We start from the raw sequence: 16,963 nt of genomic DNA, 5'->3' as shown, positions 1-16,963 counted from the left end.
TCCCCCCTGTGGCCAAGCCTTTATCTAGTCCGCGTGAGAACGATCTGTAATTACTGCACATATAGGTTTTTGGAATAAGCTGCAAAGGACAGTTGGCTGCATCACGACATGTCAGCTGGAACCTGGAACAGTTGGTATGATTTCTGTTACAAACTAAATGCTCAGGTAATACTCCAGGGTCTACATAGTGGCAGTCTTATAAACTAAATGTCCAGTTATCTCTGTGCCAACCAGTTGCATTTGCACCACAACGGCGTGCCGGGTTCTCATCATACATTCAATTGTTATGACGAACATTAAGCCATATATTTTTTTTTCAAAAGGAGGAAGAGCCCCCGGCCTCTGCATCATGCCGATGCATGCAGCCATACATAAAGCCATATATGCGTGTGTGGTAATGCCCTTTGCAACCCCAACATGCTTGCAGTATTGATCAAACACTGAAAGTGTATAGTGTTATGATGCCTCACTTATTCAATTATACTCAATAATATTAATCTATAAACATGTCTTCCTCTGGCAGGTATATTGTATTGTACGGCACATCAAAGCCTCAGCGGAAAAAAATGGTACTGTACAAGTACTTAAGCACACAGGACTTCATCGTAGAAATTAATATTCCAGTACTAGCGTAATTTGGATAAAGCAAATTGGACTTTCAACAACAACACAAGGAGACAAGTGTTGTAGAGGAAGCAGACACATGGAGAAACCATCAACATCAGGTCTTCGTCTTCTTCTTTTTATCTTCATATCATCAACTTAGAGTAGTAAAGCTATCTGAGAATGGAACGATCAGACAGGAACTTGCTTTAGCATGTGTTGCATAATAGAATTAGGTATATAACATTACAACTTTTCGGGCTATAAGTATAACCAGCAATTGCAACAAATAGCAAGACAAGAGCAAAGCTGCTCCATAAGAAATTCTTTTTTGCCATTCCAATGTTCTCTTTTATATAGCATGACGGCTAGTTACCATTCATGTAAGTCAAATAGCTTTACAAATGGCCGAGTAATGGAAATCAATGATTGCAAGCACTATATGCCGAATATTTATGAGAGTCAAAGAGAGGAAAACTGAAGACGGAAGCAAAATAAACTTTCAAGCTACACAAATGATCAGGATCCTGACCTTTGCCTGGAAGAAGGAATCAAGGCGTTCCCTGCATCTAAGCCTCTGGGGATCCCTGATCAGCTTTGCAGCATCTGTCACTGCAGCCGCAGGGCATTGGCAGCTCCAAGGATCCCTGATCATTTGCAACATATTTCCCAGCTGGACCAACCCTTTTTAGCAATAAAATCCTTGGCCTCTTAGGGTGCATCCTAGCTTCATTTTCCCAGAGTTCTATGGTTTCTTTGCTGACCATAGAATCCAAAGAGATTTCCTGAAGACGTCCAAAACTTTTCATTTGGAGGTGATCGGAAGGGCCTAGTAGATCTTTACATAGCAACTGAAGGGAAACTAAGTGACTCAGTAATGCTCCTTGCTTGATTGTGGGGAGTCTGGATTCCTGCACCGCCAGGCGTAGGCGTTGTAGGCTGCGGAAGTTCCCAAGATTTATGTGTAAATCACCTGCAAGGTGGACTTCAACCAGTTTAAGATAAACCAAGCGTTTTAGTGTATACAGTGTAGATAGATCATCCCTCGTCAGATTAGTAGAGGTAAGGCACAGCTCTTTCAGACCACGCAGAGACATCACAAACTGAGGGAACTGACTCAGGCTCCCTTGCAGTTTGAGGGAGCTAACACAAACAGGTTTTTTTGATGTTGCAGTTGTGTTGTCAACTTGGTGGCGATGAAGCAAATCTTTGGAACAATCATTCATATGAAGCGACAGAGAACGGTAACCTACTGGATTACCCATACCAGCCTGAACAAACCTGTGAATGGCTTCTGAGAGTATGGTGTAATTCGTATCTGTGCTAGTGATCTCACACCATAGCTTTATCTTTGTCAGTTTTTTCATATGAACCATCAGTTCCGGGAATCTAGAGTTGTTGTCTACAACAACTCCTGCCAGAGTCTGTAAATTACTTTTTCCTTGCATGAACTTCTTACAGTTCTTGGTACTAATCTTGTTTAGCTTAATCTTTCCAAACAGGTGCGCTAGGTGGGGCAGATTAATGACTTCCACCGGCAATGTCACTATCTGGGTTTTCCCCACGTCGAGTGTCTCTAAACAATGAAGTCTTTCCAGTTCAACAGAAAGATTGCTAACGGAGCTCCCGAGTGTCAGATATTTCAGATGCAACAGCTTGTATATGTACCGGAGATGTTCTTCATTCAAACCAACACATTCTTTAAGATCCAACACTCTGAGCAGCTCACAACTTGTCAAATCTGAAACGGCTTCTCCTGCACCCCCAAAGACTGTTAGAGACCGCGGACGGAGTTGCTTGCTGACCAATCCTGTATTGGTAAATGTATTGATATTAGCAAACTTTCCTTTAAGAGAGTCAACGAGATTGTGGAGGCGGTTGTGGCTACGTGAAGTTGGAACAGCAACATGATCCATGCCAGATGTTGTATCATTTGTATGATTCTCAATGACTAGGTGACGGAACCGCCTCCTGTTCTTATCACCAAAAGATGTGATGAAATTACAAGACATGGACTTGTGCAGCATGAACTGGTTCATGATACCATGAGGTTTGCACGTCTTTGCTTTTCCATCGTTGCTTTCATCGATGGACTGGATGATATTCCGGTCAATCAGTTCCTTGAAATTCTTATCTGCAGCCTCAAGGTCACCATCTATGTATCCTTCCGCTAACCATCGTCTGGTTAGAGTTTTCCTGCTGACGGGGCGGTCATTTGGGAATAAACTTGTGTATAGTAAACATGTCTTGAGACCACCAGACAGACTGCTGTAATTATTCACCAGAACCTGTCGAAGTTTTGTGAAATCTCCATGCGTGTTCTTGTCCATATGAGAACCTAGGCAGCTGCTGGTATCTTTGCAGAACTTTCCTGTGAGCTCACTTTCTCCTAGCAAATGGTTGGCCACACTGACGAGAGCAAGAGGATGCCCATCGCATTTGTCTACGATTGCAGCCGAACCATCCTCCAAATCAGGTGAAGATCCTCCCAATAAAGAAACCTTCTTCTTTAGCAAAACCTTAGAGTCCTCTTTACTAAGGGTTCTCATATTGTAAATATAGCCGCCAACAGAGCTGCATTTATTTGCTACGGAATGAATTGTTGTCGTCACTAGTATTCTGCTTAATGTTTCCACATAAATGATAGGTTCTATTGCCTTCCAATGCTGATGCTCCATGTCATCAATTACAATTAAGCACCTGTTAGGCAAATGGTTAATATAAAATTGTACTGAACTAATACTGGGTGGTCTTACACCCATCTCATAAATACTGTATTACATACAAAAGGACATCTATGTGGCCCACATGCGTACAATACAAGTGCTCTGATGTGACACTTTTTTAAAAAGAAAAATGACACCTGACATCTTCGTTCTAATAATTATCAAGAAAAACAATAGACAGTAGAATAAGAAGACAACTAGATGCGGAACAACCGATAAAACATAAAATTACATTAAAAATGATACTTCCTCTATTTTTATATATAAGGCCATAAACTCAGATTACAGGTATCAACGCAAAATCTAATGTGTGCTTTGCAACTCAGCTTTTCTTTTCATTTAATGGGATCATTAATACGCCACATGCATGCAAAAATAATGGAGGAAGTAAGTAGCTATCATTATGGATGCATGCATGCAAGTATTAAACAGGTTTCTAGTACGAGAAAATGTCATTAGTTTTGCCTCAACTTATGTTGGTGGCTTTGTATAGATGCAAAATGTATATTTCATAATGGTCTTGTATAAGTAAATGACGGGAGTACTAACCTTCTTCCCCCTTCAATTGTACGTCTCTGATGGACAATGCAAATCGCATCGAATCAACGGTAGTACTATCATGCATGACTTGTTACATGGGTGGGGGAGTGACATTCAATACCTCAGTTACCAAGATGTTAACTACTTTAGAGCATCTTCAATAGCTGCCCTATTATAGGGCACGAGACTTTTTAACGCACTTTGGGGGCAAAAAAACAGTCTCCAACAATTGCCCTATCATACTCCCTCCGTCTTGGTGTATAAGTCATCTTAGGTTATGCACCATGACCAAGACGGAGAGGAAAACGAGAGAAATCAATGCTAATTTGCTAATTAATACCATTGCATGCAATGAATTGACCAATGCATGTTGTGCTAGTTAGTCTCAAGTCATTAAAAACATACATGCCCCACGTTTCTTATTGGTTGATTCCTTTATTCATGTCAAAAAACAAGAAACGAGGTAAAAGTTAATGCATCGTGCCTAAGTGTTTTGGAATTATTTGATTTTCGTAAGATGACTTATTCACCGAGACGGAGGGAGTAAAAAATGTAGGATTTCTTGCGCAGCCTTAAAGGCGGCATCAAGTGCTTCAAATATAAAACATTTGGGCGGCTGCCGTAAAACAAAGTGACCCCTGCACAACACCTAAACCACAGCCATTTCGCTCCCCTTCCACGACTGGTCTGTTGCGTCTTCGCCCGCCCGCCGACCACCGCACCGTCATGGGCAGCTCCTCCGACACCACAGCCGACCTCGCCATGCTCTCCACCGCTCCCGCTCTCCTAAAAATAGCCCATGTAGCGTGAAGCGGTCGTCGCGTGACCCATAAGCTCCAGTGGCATCCAAGAAGGCGAATACAGCTGCTTCGTTGGTTGTTGCTGTGGTGGTTGTGACTGCTCTGGTCCCTCTTGCTCCTCTTTATGCGCCGTCGGCCATGGAGGATGAGTCGTCGACACCTGCGGCGATCAACATCGGCGCCCACAACATGTTCGATGTTATGTTCGAAACGTAGATGAAAAAATCCTTTGTTTTTTTTTCTAATTGTGCTTGCAGTGTTGAATGCATTGATAAGTGATGTGTTTGTATGTTGAATTGTGTGCATGTAGTGTTGTTGATGAAACATTTTTGCAATATAAAAATGTTGCAAATGGATGTTTTGTCTCTAAAGAATATCAACCTCAAGAGTTTGATGAAACCAATATGATGATGAGGATAATCCTGACTTGGAGGATGAGGGATTTCTTGATTCTACTCCTAGGGGAAGAACCCGAAACTACATAAATAGTGAAGATACTTCTATGTACGGCTTGGAAGAAACTTTATCTTAATGCGTCTGTCGGAACCGAGTAACCAATCAATACATATTGGATGCCGATCAAGTTGTTGTTTGATGAACAAAACACAAGTGGACATGACCGACCGGACACTTCTTCCACCATTGATGGTCCACAATATTCGCGGATTTTATCAAGTGGTTGGCTTGCTTGAAAAATGTCGACCGCATTAACACAAGTGGTTGCAACAATGACGACCAAGTGATGCTTTGCTTTTTTCTCAATGATGTTTGCTCTGAATTCTAGTATGTACACGTGACGACCTTTTGTTTGATATTGGTATGTTTCTCAACCTTGTTCAAGGGATGATGGTCTAGAGTAAAAGGAATAAAAGGGAGAAGAAATATAAAGGGAAGACATTCACTTTGCATCATTGTTGGGCCCAACATCAAAATGAGGAGAAAGGAAAAACTAGGAGTTATTTGAAATTGCAAACAAGCAGAGGACCTTGGTTGGGTTTGATGATGACGATTATGCAGGTACATGGGAGGAAGGGAAAAAGATCCCAATCCCAACTCGGTGGCTAAATAAAAAATGCCCAATGGAGGGAAGTGTCAAGGGGACAAAGGCCGGAGACAGTGATCCAAAGAATCATTGGAAGCCAAGTTAATGCAAGGAAGGAGTATGCTGAAGAAAAACGCTTCCGAATATGAAAAAAAAGGAGAGGTCAGCCGCCGAGGAGAAGGCGGTGGCTCAGGAGAAGGCGGCGCCGAAGAGGGAACCAGTCAAGGCGAGGCTCGCGATGGTCGAGGAGGAGAAGGCTGAGGCTTGAGGAGAGGAAGGTGACGGTGACAGAGCTCAAGGCGGCTGAGGACAAAGAAGAAAATGTTTTGTTCATGGACACACGTGGTATCGGCGTGAACGAAAAGACATTTGTTGAGCTTTGTAAAGATCAAATGTTGGCGAGGACGTCCATGAGTGTGAGCTTGGTGTGTGGTGGCATGTGGGAGGCATGGGTGGTATGAGTGATGCAGTGGGTGGCGTCATTGGAGAATACATGGGGGGTTTTGATGAGCATAATGGGATCTAGCTTGGGTTCCATTAGAGGCGGCTTTGGTTCCGTGGGAGGCGGCTTTGGTCGTACGATGAGTTCCATGGGATGTGGCTTTGGTGGCACGATGGGTTCCATGAGAGGTATGGATGGTAACATGAATGCCATGGGAGGTATGGGGTGTGACATGGATGGCATAAACATAAAGCATGACAATGAAGAAAAAAAGTTAGCGATGAGCATGAAGCCAATGTTGGAAGCCATGATGAGGAGAAAGAAAGGACGGGTGACAATGAAGTTTGAGAGACCATGTATCTTTACTATGTTTATGTGCACTTTTGTTTGTGTTGGTAATGCACTATATTTGTACTTTTCATTTGAATTCAATATGAGGATTTGAAGTTGAATTTCATATGTTGCTGATTTATGTTTGTGGTGACCTTGCATAGTTGCGGTGCAAAATGTCATATGTAAAATTCAGCCAAATTCTTATTTTGTTCAAATAAAAATGTAAAAAAATTGTGGTGGATACATAGTCCAAATTGTGGGGCCATAAAACATGAAAATAATTCATGTTTCGTTCAAATGGTGGGGCTACAGTATGGGAACCCTATTTTTAGGGCACCTGTTGGATATGCCACTCTGTCATGCCCGAAAAATCACTTTTTGGTGTCCCAAATTTTCTTCCAACCACACTTTGGTGCTCTAAAATAGGTAAGTTATTGGAGATGATCTTATGGTTTACTCCCTCCGTTCCAAAATTATTGTTTTAGATTTGTCTAGATATAAATGTATCTAGTCACGTTTTAGTATTTAGATACATCTTTTTCTAGACAAACCTAAAACAAGAATTTTGGAACGGAGGGAGTATTTGTTTAACAGAATGTTGTTTTTCTATATTCACCTAGCAATATTCCAAATTACAGAAAGCCCTAGGAGCATCTCCAACAACCGTCCTAAAATATGGCACGGAAAACAGTTTTAGGGCACCTGATTTTTCTTCTTATCCACGAGTGGCCCGAATGCATCCAACCACATCTTTTCTTCTCCATGATTGCATACATATTGTAATATCAAATGAATCTCAAACGAAGACAAAACATATAAAACAAGAATAATATTTTATTTCAATTAGGTGCAGCGCAATTGGCCCAAATTTGTCATGGTCTCAGACCTAACTAGATGTGACCTCTTGACCACCACCATCCACATAAACAATACACATTTAACAGTCTTGGTGCTAGATCAACAACCATGTTTTCTCTACTTTGAACCAGCCTGGCTCATGGCCAGCAGTAGCTCTGTACTTTGAACCAGCCTGGTTAATGGCCAGCAGTACCTCTGTACTTGTTTTCTAATTTAGTGGTTCCTTGTCAGGCATGAGTTTGTTAATCACCATATGATAATGTTAGGAATACACTACACTACTCCAAGTTGGACTAACCTATGTCTAATCCACCATAAATAACCTATATCTAATCCGGTTAAACCGGATCAGTGTCTGTTCCTCTGCAGCATCTGCACATTAACCCAAAAAAATGGACATGACACAACGAGTGGATTGGATGAAGTACATATTTAATACTCCCTCCGTAAATTAATTCAATGAGTGGATTGGAGGGAGTAGAATAGATTGGGTTGGACAATAACAGGACGGTGGGGGAGCACCAAGTTCGGTCTGATGGTTTTGCATCTTCCTTTTTTACATAGATATAATATATCAATCAATACAAAATTATGTTGCACAGCTTCACGCGTTAATATTTTACCTGGTATTGAAATAGATAATAGATCGGCAGGTCTCCAAAAGTGGTAAATTATGCCAAAAACTTAATTGTGTCGAGTAGGTAAGGTACTCACTGCTGCCGCCTTTCAATTGCCAAAAAAAAAAAGTACAGAACGGAAGAGAAAGAAACCAGTATGGTTCATATCATTTGGAAAATATATAGGAAACTGGATCAAGAAAGTAATATGCGGGCAAACAGAGATGTCAAATTGATGCATGCTAATCATTTAAGACGATGGATTCAGATAGGTCAGGGGACACACCTTGTGCTTCTAGCTTGCAAATGATGTATGATGTGTTGCTGGAGCTGGGGGACTTGTTGTGTAGGTAGCACTGCTGGTGCTTCGCTTGGAAGAAGCTGCTGTAGTATCGCTGTCAAGAGCCCCTTGGCGTCGTCTTTGTGCTTGGACGCCACAACCCAGGCACGGCGAAGGAATTTCCGGCGGACTTGAGGGCAGTGATACACTGCCTTTGTGAGTGCCGTCTTTCCGGAGCCGCCAAATCCGACGATGGATATCACCATCAGTTTCTCCCCCTCCACCTCTAGCAAATCCACAACCTCCTGCTTGGGTTTCTCGATGCCCACATGATGATGATGATGTTCCTCAAATGTGTCCGCATCGTGGGAAGCTATTGGATGCCCCTGACGATCTTGGGAATCTTGCTGCTGGCCGCCCTTGACACCGTAATTGGTTTTCTGCTGATGTGCCCCCTCCAGCCGCTTCTTCAGTTTCTGAATCTCATCAACAAAGTACACGGGATCACCGATTGACCCCGCTTCTTCTCCACATGCAGCGCAAGGAAGGAACCGGTCCAGGCAATCCTCGATGTCAAATGCCAATTCCCGCATTACAGTCATGGATATGCGCTCTACAGCACGGGTGTGCCCCTTCTGCGAGAGCTGATCCTCCATAGCACCAGCAATCAGGTGAAGCTCCGCTTTCATAGAATCGATATCATCATGCAGGGCACTCAACTGGTCGTATCTCTTCTCTAGCACGGCGAATAGCCTCGCAACTATGTTAGTCATCAGAGCGCTCACCACCGCGGCCTCCATCCCTCCGCCGCCTGGTCGCCGACCCACTCCGCTCCGGCCCTCTAATTCTTTTTGGCAACTAACACTAATTTTTCAGACAACACTGCTTTGTGATGGAGGCCTAAAGGGGATGGCTAGATGGGTACAGACATAGCCGGCCAGCCTGAAGATGGCACCGGCTGACTTCTTGGCTACCGCAGAAAATACGATAATAACCCTCGCGCAACTAGATGCTTGGTCTTAGTCGGCCTGAACAATGAAATGATATATTTAAATTCTAAAATTCTAAAATACGATAATAACCCTCGTGCTCGCCCGTGGCCCCATTCCTGTCGTCGGCACGACCCCTCCCTACCCTGGTGCCGTCGCCGCCATTGCTCGCAGTGGTAGGCATCACTAATAGAAAACAAGGCTTTGGTCCACTTGAAGAATTTCCATTAGTCCCGGTTCACCCACGAACCGGGACCTATGGTGTCACTGGTCCTGGTTCGTGAGGCCAGGGCGTCACGTGGGTATCATGGGCCATTGGTCCCGGTTCGTGTGGAACCGGGACCAATAGGCAGGGACCATTCGTATGATCGTATCCCCCTTTAGTCTCGGTTGATGGATCAAACTGGGACCAGGTGGACCGTTCGTATCCCACTAAAGGGTGGTGGCAACCGTTCGTATCACCCTTTAGTCCCGGTTGGTGGATCAACCCGGGACTAAAGGCCCAAATGGTTTGCCTCCCGCTTCGCAAAAGCACAACCGAAGCAGAGTCTGTCACCATTTTCTCTGTTCTTCTCCTCTCTCACTCTGTTCTTCTCCTCTCTCACTCTCTTCTTCCCCTCTCTTCTTCCTTCTCTTCTTCCACACTACTAGGGAAAACCCTAGTAGTAGCGCTGGGTTTAGCCTTATTAGTAGCGCTGCGGCCAACGCTACGGCTAACGCGCTACAGCTAACTCTTAGCAGTTGCGTTGGATTGAAAGCGCTACTGATATCTACGTTAGGAGTAGCGCAGGAATAAGTACAACGCTACTGCCAAGCCAGCGCTACTGTTAATATTCCAACGCTACTACTAATATTCCTGCTTTTAATATTTAATTCGCATCGTATTTTTGCCCCCCTACGTATTTGTGCATGCTCTATACAGTGGTTTTATCATATCGTAATAAACATGCATAATTTGCATCACATCATACATATAAAGTACTCCCTCCGTCCTAAAATTCTTGTGTGATATTTGTTTAGATACGAATGTATCTAGTCAAATTTAGTATTTAGATACATCCATTTCTAGACAAAGCTAAGACAAGAATTTTGGAACGGAGGGAGTATTATGTCATATAACTCATCACCATCTTACGTACTCATCTAACAACCCATCATTATCTTAATCATATAACAAGTTATCATATGATACATATAAAGTAAAACAGAGAAACATCTTAATAGTCATCATATGCATGCATCCTAATCGATCATGTCAAGTTAATATAAACCAGAATAACTTGTCTATCATAAGACCTAGTCCTCGCTCTTAGGTATAATGTCGTAAAACAGAATAACACTTATGTCTCCGTGATGAATCACAGAGATCCAACGGTCTTCAACTTGTGGTTTGCGCTCCTTCTTTATTTCTCTCCATGCTTCAATTCGGAGCCTTTTTTATTTTCATTTGAGGTTACTTGAGTATGGAGCATCGAACATTGACCTTCTGGGTGCATCAACAGAGGCACTACATCATGTGGCAGTTGTTGTTGAAGAACATAATAATAACCTAGTGAGTAATGTAATCGACACCATTTATGCAATTAATAGTAGAGCGTACTTAATTAAGAAACTCTTACCAAGATATTTTGGCGAATATCATCTCGCCTCAACCTATGCACTAGTGGCATGTAAAATCTATAATTTTGGCCAATTCCAAAATTATACGTGAAGGTATCCCTAGAAACCAGAACACCAGCAACAAGAAAGTGGAGAAGAACATCCTTCTCCTCCCAAGTTAGATGTGATCCATACATGTAGTGTGTCGTGTCAATTAATTTTCGTAATTCACTCGAAGAAACGAAATAAGCTATAAATTATAATTTAACAAATTTAGTATATGGATGAACACCAACTATTTCTGAATATAAATGCAAATTACTTGACAAATATGGTTGAGAAACTCACGTGAAGGTAAAACAGGAAGCATATCATCGACAACCACCCAAATGTCGATGTTGCCTGGCATATTATCTTCAGGACAAAGATCAAAGGTTATTTGCATACCCATCTGAAATCCATATGCCTTGCAAAGATCTTCCCACTTTGGGCACCCAATTTCTATTTGAAAAACTGAATTAAATACTTTGATAACAAATGTGTGACCATGTATAGACCTCAGGTTAACGCTCCTCGTCTCAATTCTCTCGCGGTCTTCGAAACCAAGCCTCTCCAACACGTATCTTCTTGCATGGCAAGGGAGGAACATATCTCCATTCTCATCAATCTTCATGTTGAAGAACCTATTGTCTCGCAGGTGAGGCGTGTCGCACATACCCCGACAGTCGCTGCAATATTCACACTCCCAATATTCATCGTCAGGCATTTCCTAAATAGTGGACATATGGTGCGCCTGAAATTTAGCAGAACGGAAATGAATCAACATTCCGGCAAAACATAGGCCACTCGGACATTCCGGCAACACTCTAATAATAATGTGCACTACATTTCAAATATAACATTTGCTAGATGGGAGGTAAGAAAAAACATGAGCTTAATTTTTGGTTTCTCACCAACTTCAACTCTTATTAAGCTTCTAGGGTCTAGAAAAATAAGATTTATGTTTTAAACCTAAATTATGCAAGAGGTGTTTCTTACTAAGTCTAAGTACTTGAAATCATCAACCTTTAGGTGAACAACACCAACAATTTTAGATGATCAAGGATCATCTAACAAGGGTTATTTTCCCCAAGTTTAGATGACCAATGATCAACATGGCATAGCATGAACTAAATCCATTATGTGGTCACAAACAACGAAGAAGTTATCTTATCATTTTCATTCTATATAAACTAATAAACATACTACTCCCTGTGTCCCTTGTGGAATAAACATGAGACTATCCAGAAAGCATGCATTGAAATTTCTAATTATAACTACCAACCTTTAAGAGTAGGTTAACAGTGTTAAGGTGGAAACAGTACTATATATTTCCATGAACTTTTACTGAAATATACATAGATGCATATAAATCTAACAATGTATCTTTTATAATAACCTTTTGAAGGGTTGTGATGCCTCCATCTACGTGGGCATGAGGCCGTGAACAATATCATGGCCGATGTGGGGGCTTACCGGAGCGGTAGGGGGGCGGTGGCGACGGTGAGGGAGGCGGCGGCGAGGGGGGCGGTGGCGGCAACGAGGGGATGTGGGCGATGGCGACGACGAGGAAGGCGGCGGCGACGGCGACGACGACGGCGAGGGAGGCGGCGGTGGCTTGAGATCGAGGAGAGGGGGTGGGGGAGTGGGGGAGTTAGGAAATTTCGAGGCCGCGGTGGGGGTGTTAACTGAACATAGCAGTAGCAATGGTTCCTAAACCTGCGCTACTACTATTGTACTTAGCAGTAGCGCTTTCACCAAGCCTGCGTTGCTACTACAGCTACTGCGGTTACGTTGTTGGGCCCCTTTTATCAGTAGCGCTGGATACTACGCAGCGCTACTGATATTGAACTTAGCAGTAGCGCAGGCTTAGGAATGACACTGCTACTATAGCTACTGCGGGGTACCCTGTTTATCAGTAGCGCATATTATGAGGCATGCGCTACTGCTATGGACATTAGTAGTAGCGGTGAGTGATGTCCAGCGCTACTGCTTAATAGCAGCAGCACTTTCTACTTTCCAGCGCTACTAATAGGCTCCTACCTATAAGGTTTTTCCTAGTAGTGCCACCATGCCAACTCGCTTCAGAGATGTGCTCCCACATGGCAACAACAATATCGATGTCGTGTACACGAACGAGAGAAGGGAGGTGCCACATTTGCTTAGACAGTTGAAGGAATGGTGGCTTGACGCCGCGGTGGATCATCAGAAGTTCTCGGGGCTTGATCTGGAGTACACGGCCGATCAACGAGGTGTTGTCGTCGTCCAGCTATGTTTCAAACACCATGTCTTGATCTTCCAATGGGTGCGGTATGTTTTGAGGTTTCTTTGATCCAAGGTTATGAAAATTGCATATATATATATATATATATATATATATATATATATATAGTGATTTCTTTAGGTTCCATTGGATAGCAATATGTAGTTTATATATATGTTCCATTGGATAGTTAATTGAGGGTTTCTTGATCAGTTCATAGGATATGAAAATAGCACATGATCGATAGCAATATGTTCCATTTTGGAATCCTATAAAGATCAATTTCTCTTTAGTTGTAGTGAAACAATTTTATGCGGTCTTCTTTGATCCAAGGTTATGAAAATTGCATATAGCTAGTGATCTCTCTAGGTTCCATTGGCTAGCAATATGATATGTCATAGTTATGAAAATTGCATATAGCTAGTGATCTCTCTAGGTTCCATCGGATAGCAATATGATATGTCATAGTTATGAAAATTGTATATAGCTAGTGATCTCTCTAGGTTCCATTGGATAGCAATATGATATTTCATAGTTATGAAAATTGCATATAGCTAGTGATCTCTCTAGGTTCCGTTGGATAGCAATATGATATGTCATAGTTATGAAAATTGCATATAGCTAGTGATCTCTCTAGGTTCCATTGGATAGCAATATGCAATATGTCTAGTTTGTTGCATATTTGCAAAACCATGGGTATATGTATATACATATATATATATATATACATATATGTGTATATATATATATGTAATAGTTAATTTACGGTTTTGTTGATCAATTCATAGGATATGAAAATTGCATCAGATAGCAACATGTTCCATTTGAATCCTAAAGATATTTTTTTCTTTAGTTGTAGTGAAACTTTTTTCCTTGTTGCAGTATGTAACATTTATTTCATTTTAATTTGTCGTTGTTGCAGTAGTGACAAGCATTGTCCAGAACTCATGGACTTCCTTCGCAGCGGCATCATTTTTGCTACCGTTGACATAACGAACGACAAGCTGAAGATGAGGCACAACTTCGGTATTGAGATACGAGTTGATTGCCTCATTGATCTCCAACATGAATTCATGATTCGACATGAGAGGACTTCGATGGCTCATATGGCAATCGCCTTGATCGACGAGGAGTATGCTGATATAAAGACCAAATTCCAAAAATCTCAGCACAGACTTTGGGAGAAGGCCCCACTTGATCGTATCAACATTGAGTATGCATCAAAAGATGCATACGTTTCATACGAGTTGTACCGCAAGATCCGAGTCGTCAACTATGGTTGGTGTCACCTCAGAGCAGGTAGACATTCTGATTCAGACGATTCAGACGAGTAGTGTTCACAACAGCGAACACTTGTATATATATATCTATGCTAGCTATTATTATGTATTGTTTGGACTAGTATCATTCTGTACTGCTTGGACCAATTTATATTTGTCTAGTTTCTGTTCGTGCCATTATAGTTTTCAAATTTGAATGTTTAGCCCTTTCTAACTTCATTTGCTACTTTTGAATGGTTTATCCCTTTATAACTTCATGGTATCATGCATTTCGACCACATATATATACAAAAAGTCTTCAGTTCAAATAAGTTCAAAAAATGACATCTCTTTTGTAACAGATCTGTTTTTGATTAAAACAGTCATTTAAAATAACCTAAAACTAGCAATTTTTATATAATGGTAAAAACACAGTAATATTAAATAGCAAGAAAAAGAATCACTCGAATATCTATTTTTTAGTAAATTTATTCACAAAGTTAAATAAATAAAGTGAAAGACGAAACCCTCATACTTTGAAAGAGATTGCCCGATTTGTACACCAAGTGCATCCAGTTTTTGCCGCAACCCTCTCAACTTTTTAGCACATGCTATGTGGATGAAATGATGATACCATGCCAACTTTCAACCTGTTCAGAGTTCATTTGTAGTGCTTTTCAATTTTGGGGCTATTTAGCTCAAAATAATCAGTAAATGCATGAAAAATACCAAATGAACTCAGAAAGTGTTGAAAATTGATGATGTGGCCTTGAATGGTGCATTTTGAAAAAAAGTCTTTAGTTCGAATAAGTTAAAAAAAATGAAATCCCTTCTGTAACAGATGAGTTTTCTTAAAAAACCGTGATACTTCGAAAGAGATTGTCCGATTTGTACACCAAGTGCATCCATTTTTTGCCGCAACCATCTCAACTTTTTATCACATGCTATGTGGGTGAAATGATGATACCATGCCAACTTTCAACCTATTCAGAGTTCATTTGTAGTGCTTTTAAATTTCTGGGCCATTTAGCTCAAAAAAACAGTAAATGCATGAAAAATATCAAATGAACTCGGAAAGTGTTGAAAATTAATGACGTGGCCTTGAATGGTGCATTTTGAACACACAAAAAGTCTTGATATCAAATAAGTTAAAAAATGAAATCCCTTTTGTAACAGATGAGTTTTCGTAAGAAACCGTGATACTTCGAAAGAGATTGTCCAATTTGTACACGAAGTGCATCCATTTTTTGCCGCAACCCTCTCAACTTTTTAGAGCATGCTATGTGGGTGAAATGATGATACGATGCCAACTTTCAACCTATTCATAGTTCATTTGTAGTGCCTTCCAATTTCTGAGCCATTTAGCTCAAAAAATCAGTAAATGCATGAAAAATACCAAATGAACTCGGAAAGTGTTGAAAATTGATGATGTGGCCTTGAATGGTTTATTTTGAACACACAAAAAGTCTTGAGTTCTATTAATTTCAAAAAAATGAAATCCCTTTTGTAACACATGAGTTTTCATAAGAAACCCTGATACTTCGAAAGAGATTGTACGATTTGTACACGAAGTGCACCCAGTTTTTGCCGCAACCCTCCCAACTTTTTAACGCATGGTATGTCGGTGAAATAATGATATCATGCCAACTTTCAACCTAGTCAGAGTTCATTTGTAGTGCTTTTCAATTTCTGGACCATTTAGCTCAAAAACATTAGTAAATGCATGAAAAATACCAAATGAACTCGGAAAGTGTTGAAAATTGATGATGTGGCCTTGAATGGTGCATTTTGAACACACAAAAAGTCTTGAGTTCAAATAAGTTCAAAAAAATGAAATCTCTTTTGTAATGGATGAGTTTTCGTAAGAATCCGTGATACTTCGAAAGAGATTGTCCGATTTGTACACGAAGTGCATCCATTTTTTGCCGCAACCCTCTCAACGTTTTAGAGCATGCTATGTGGGTGAAATGATGATACGATGCCAACTTTCAACCGATTCAGAGTTCATTTGTAGTGCCTTCCAATTTCTGAGCCATTTAGCTAAAACAAATCAGTAAATGCATGAAAAATACCAAATGAACTCGGAAAGTGTTGAAAATTGATGATGTGGCCTTGAATGGTTTATTTTGAACACACAAAAAGTCTTGAGTTCTAATAAGTTCAAAAACTGAAATCCCTTTTGTAACACATGAGTTTTCATAAGAAACCGTGACACTTCGAAAGAGATTGTCCGATTTGTACACGAAGTGCATCCAGTTTTTGCCGCAACCCTCCCAACTTTTTAGCGCATGCTATGTCGGTGAAATAATGATATCATGCCAACTTTCAACCTAGTGAGAGTTCATTTGTAGTGCTTTTCAATTTCTGGGCCATTTAGCTCAAAAAAATTAGTAAATGCATGAAAAATACCAAATGAACTCGGAAAGTGTTGAAAATTGATGATGTGGCCTTGAATGGTGCATTTTGAACACACAAAAAGTCTTGAGTTCAAATAAGTTAAAAAAAATGAAATCCCTTTTGTAACAGATGAGTTTTCGTAAGAATCCGTGATACTTCGAAAGAGATTGTCCGAT

General features: G+C 41.0%; 1 protein-coding gene across 1 annotated transcript; it reads right to left on the bottom strand.

Annotated features, from left to right (window-relative positions):
* Nucleotides 1–447: 447 nt before the first annotated feature.
* Nucleotides 448–9,205, bottom strand: LOC123424355 (disease resistance protein RGA4-like). Its single transcript, XM_045107960.1, has 3 exons — nucleotides 8,248–9,205; nucleotides 1,136–3,303; nucleotides 448–780 (listed from the first exon to the last, which is right to left on the bottom strand). Exons 1-2 carry the CDS (start codon nucleotides 9,039–9,041, stop codon nucleotides 1,173–1,175), a joined length of 2,925 nt encoding a protein of 974 aa, XP_044963895.1. The 5' UTR covers nucleotides 9,042–9,205; the 3' UTR covers nucleotides 448–780; nucleotides 1,136–1,172.
* Between the last annotated feature and the right edge of the window lie 7,758 nt (nucleotides 9,206–16,963).

This window comes from Hordeum vulgare, chromosome 2H (assembly GCF_904849725.1).
Source record: "Hordeum vulgare subsp. vulgare chromosome 2H, MorexV3_pseudomolecules_assembly, whole genome shotgun sequence".
Lineage (NCBI taxonomy): Eukaryota > Viridiplantae > Streptophyta > Magnoliopsida > Poales > Poaceae > Hordeum > Hordeum vulgare.
Note: the sequence above shows the minus strand (reverse complement) of the source record. Positions and strands in the feature narration are given on the sequence as shown.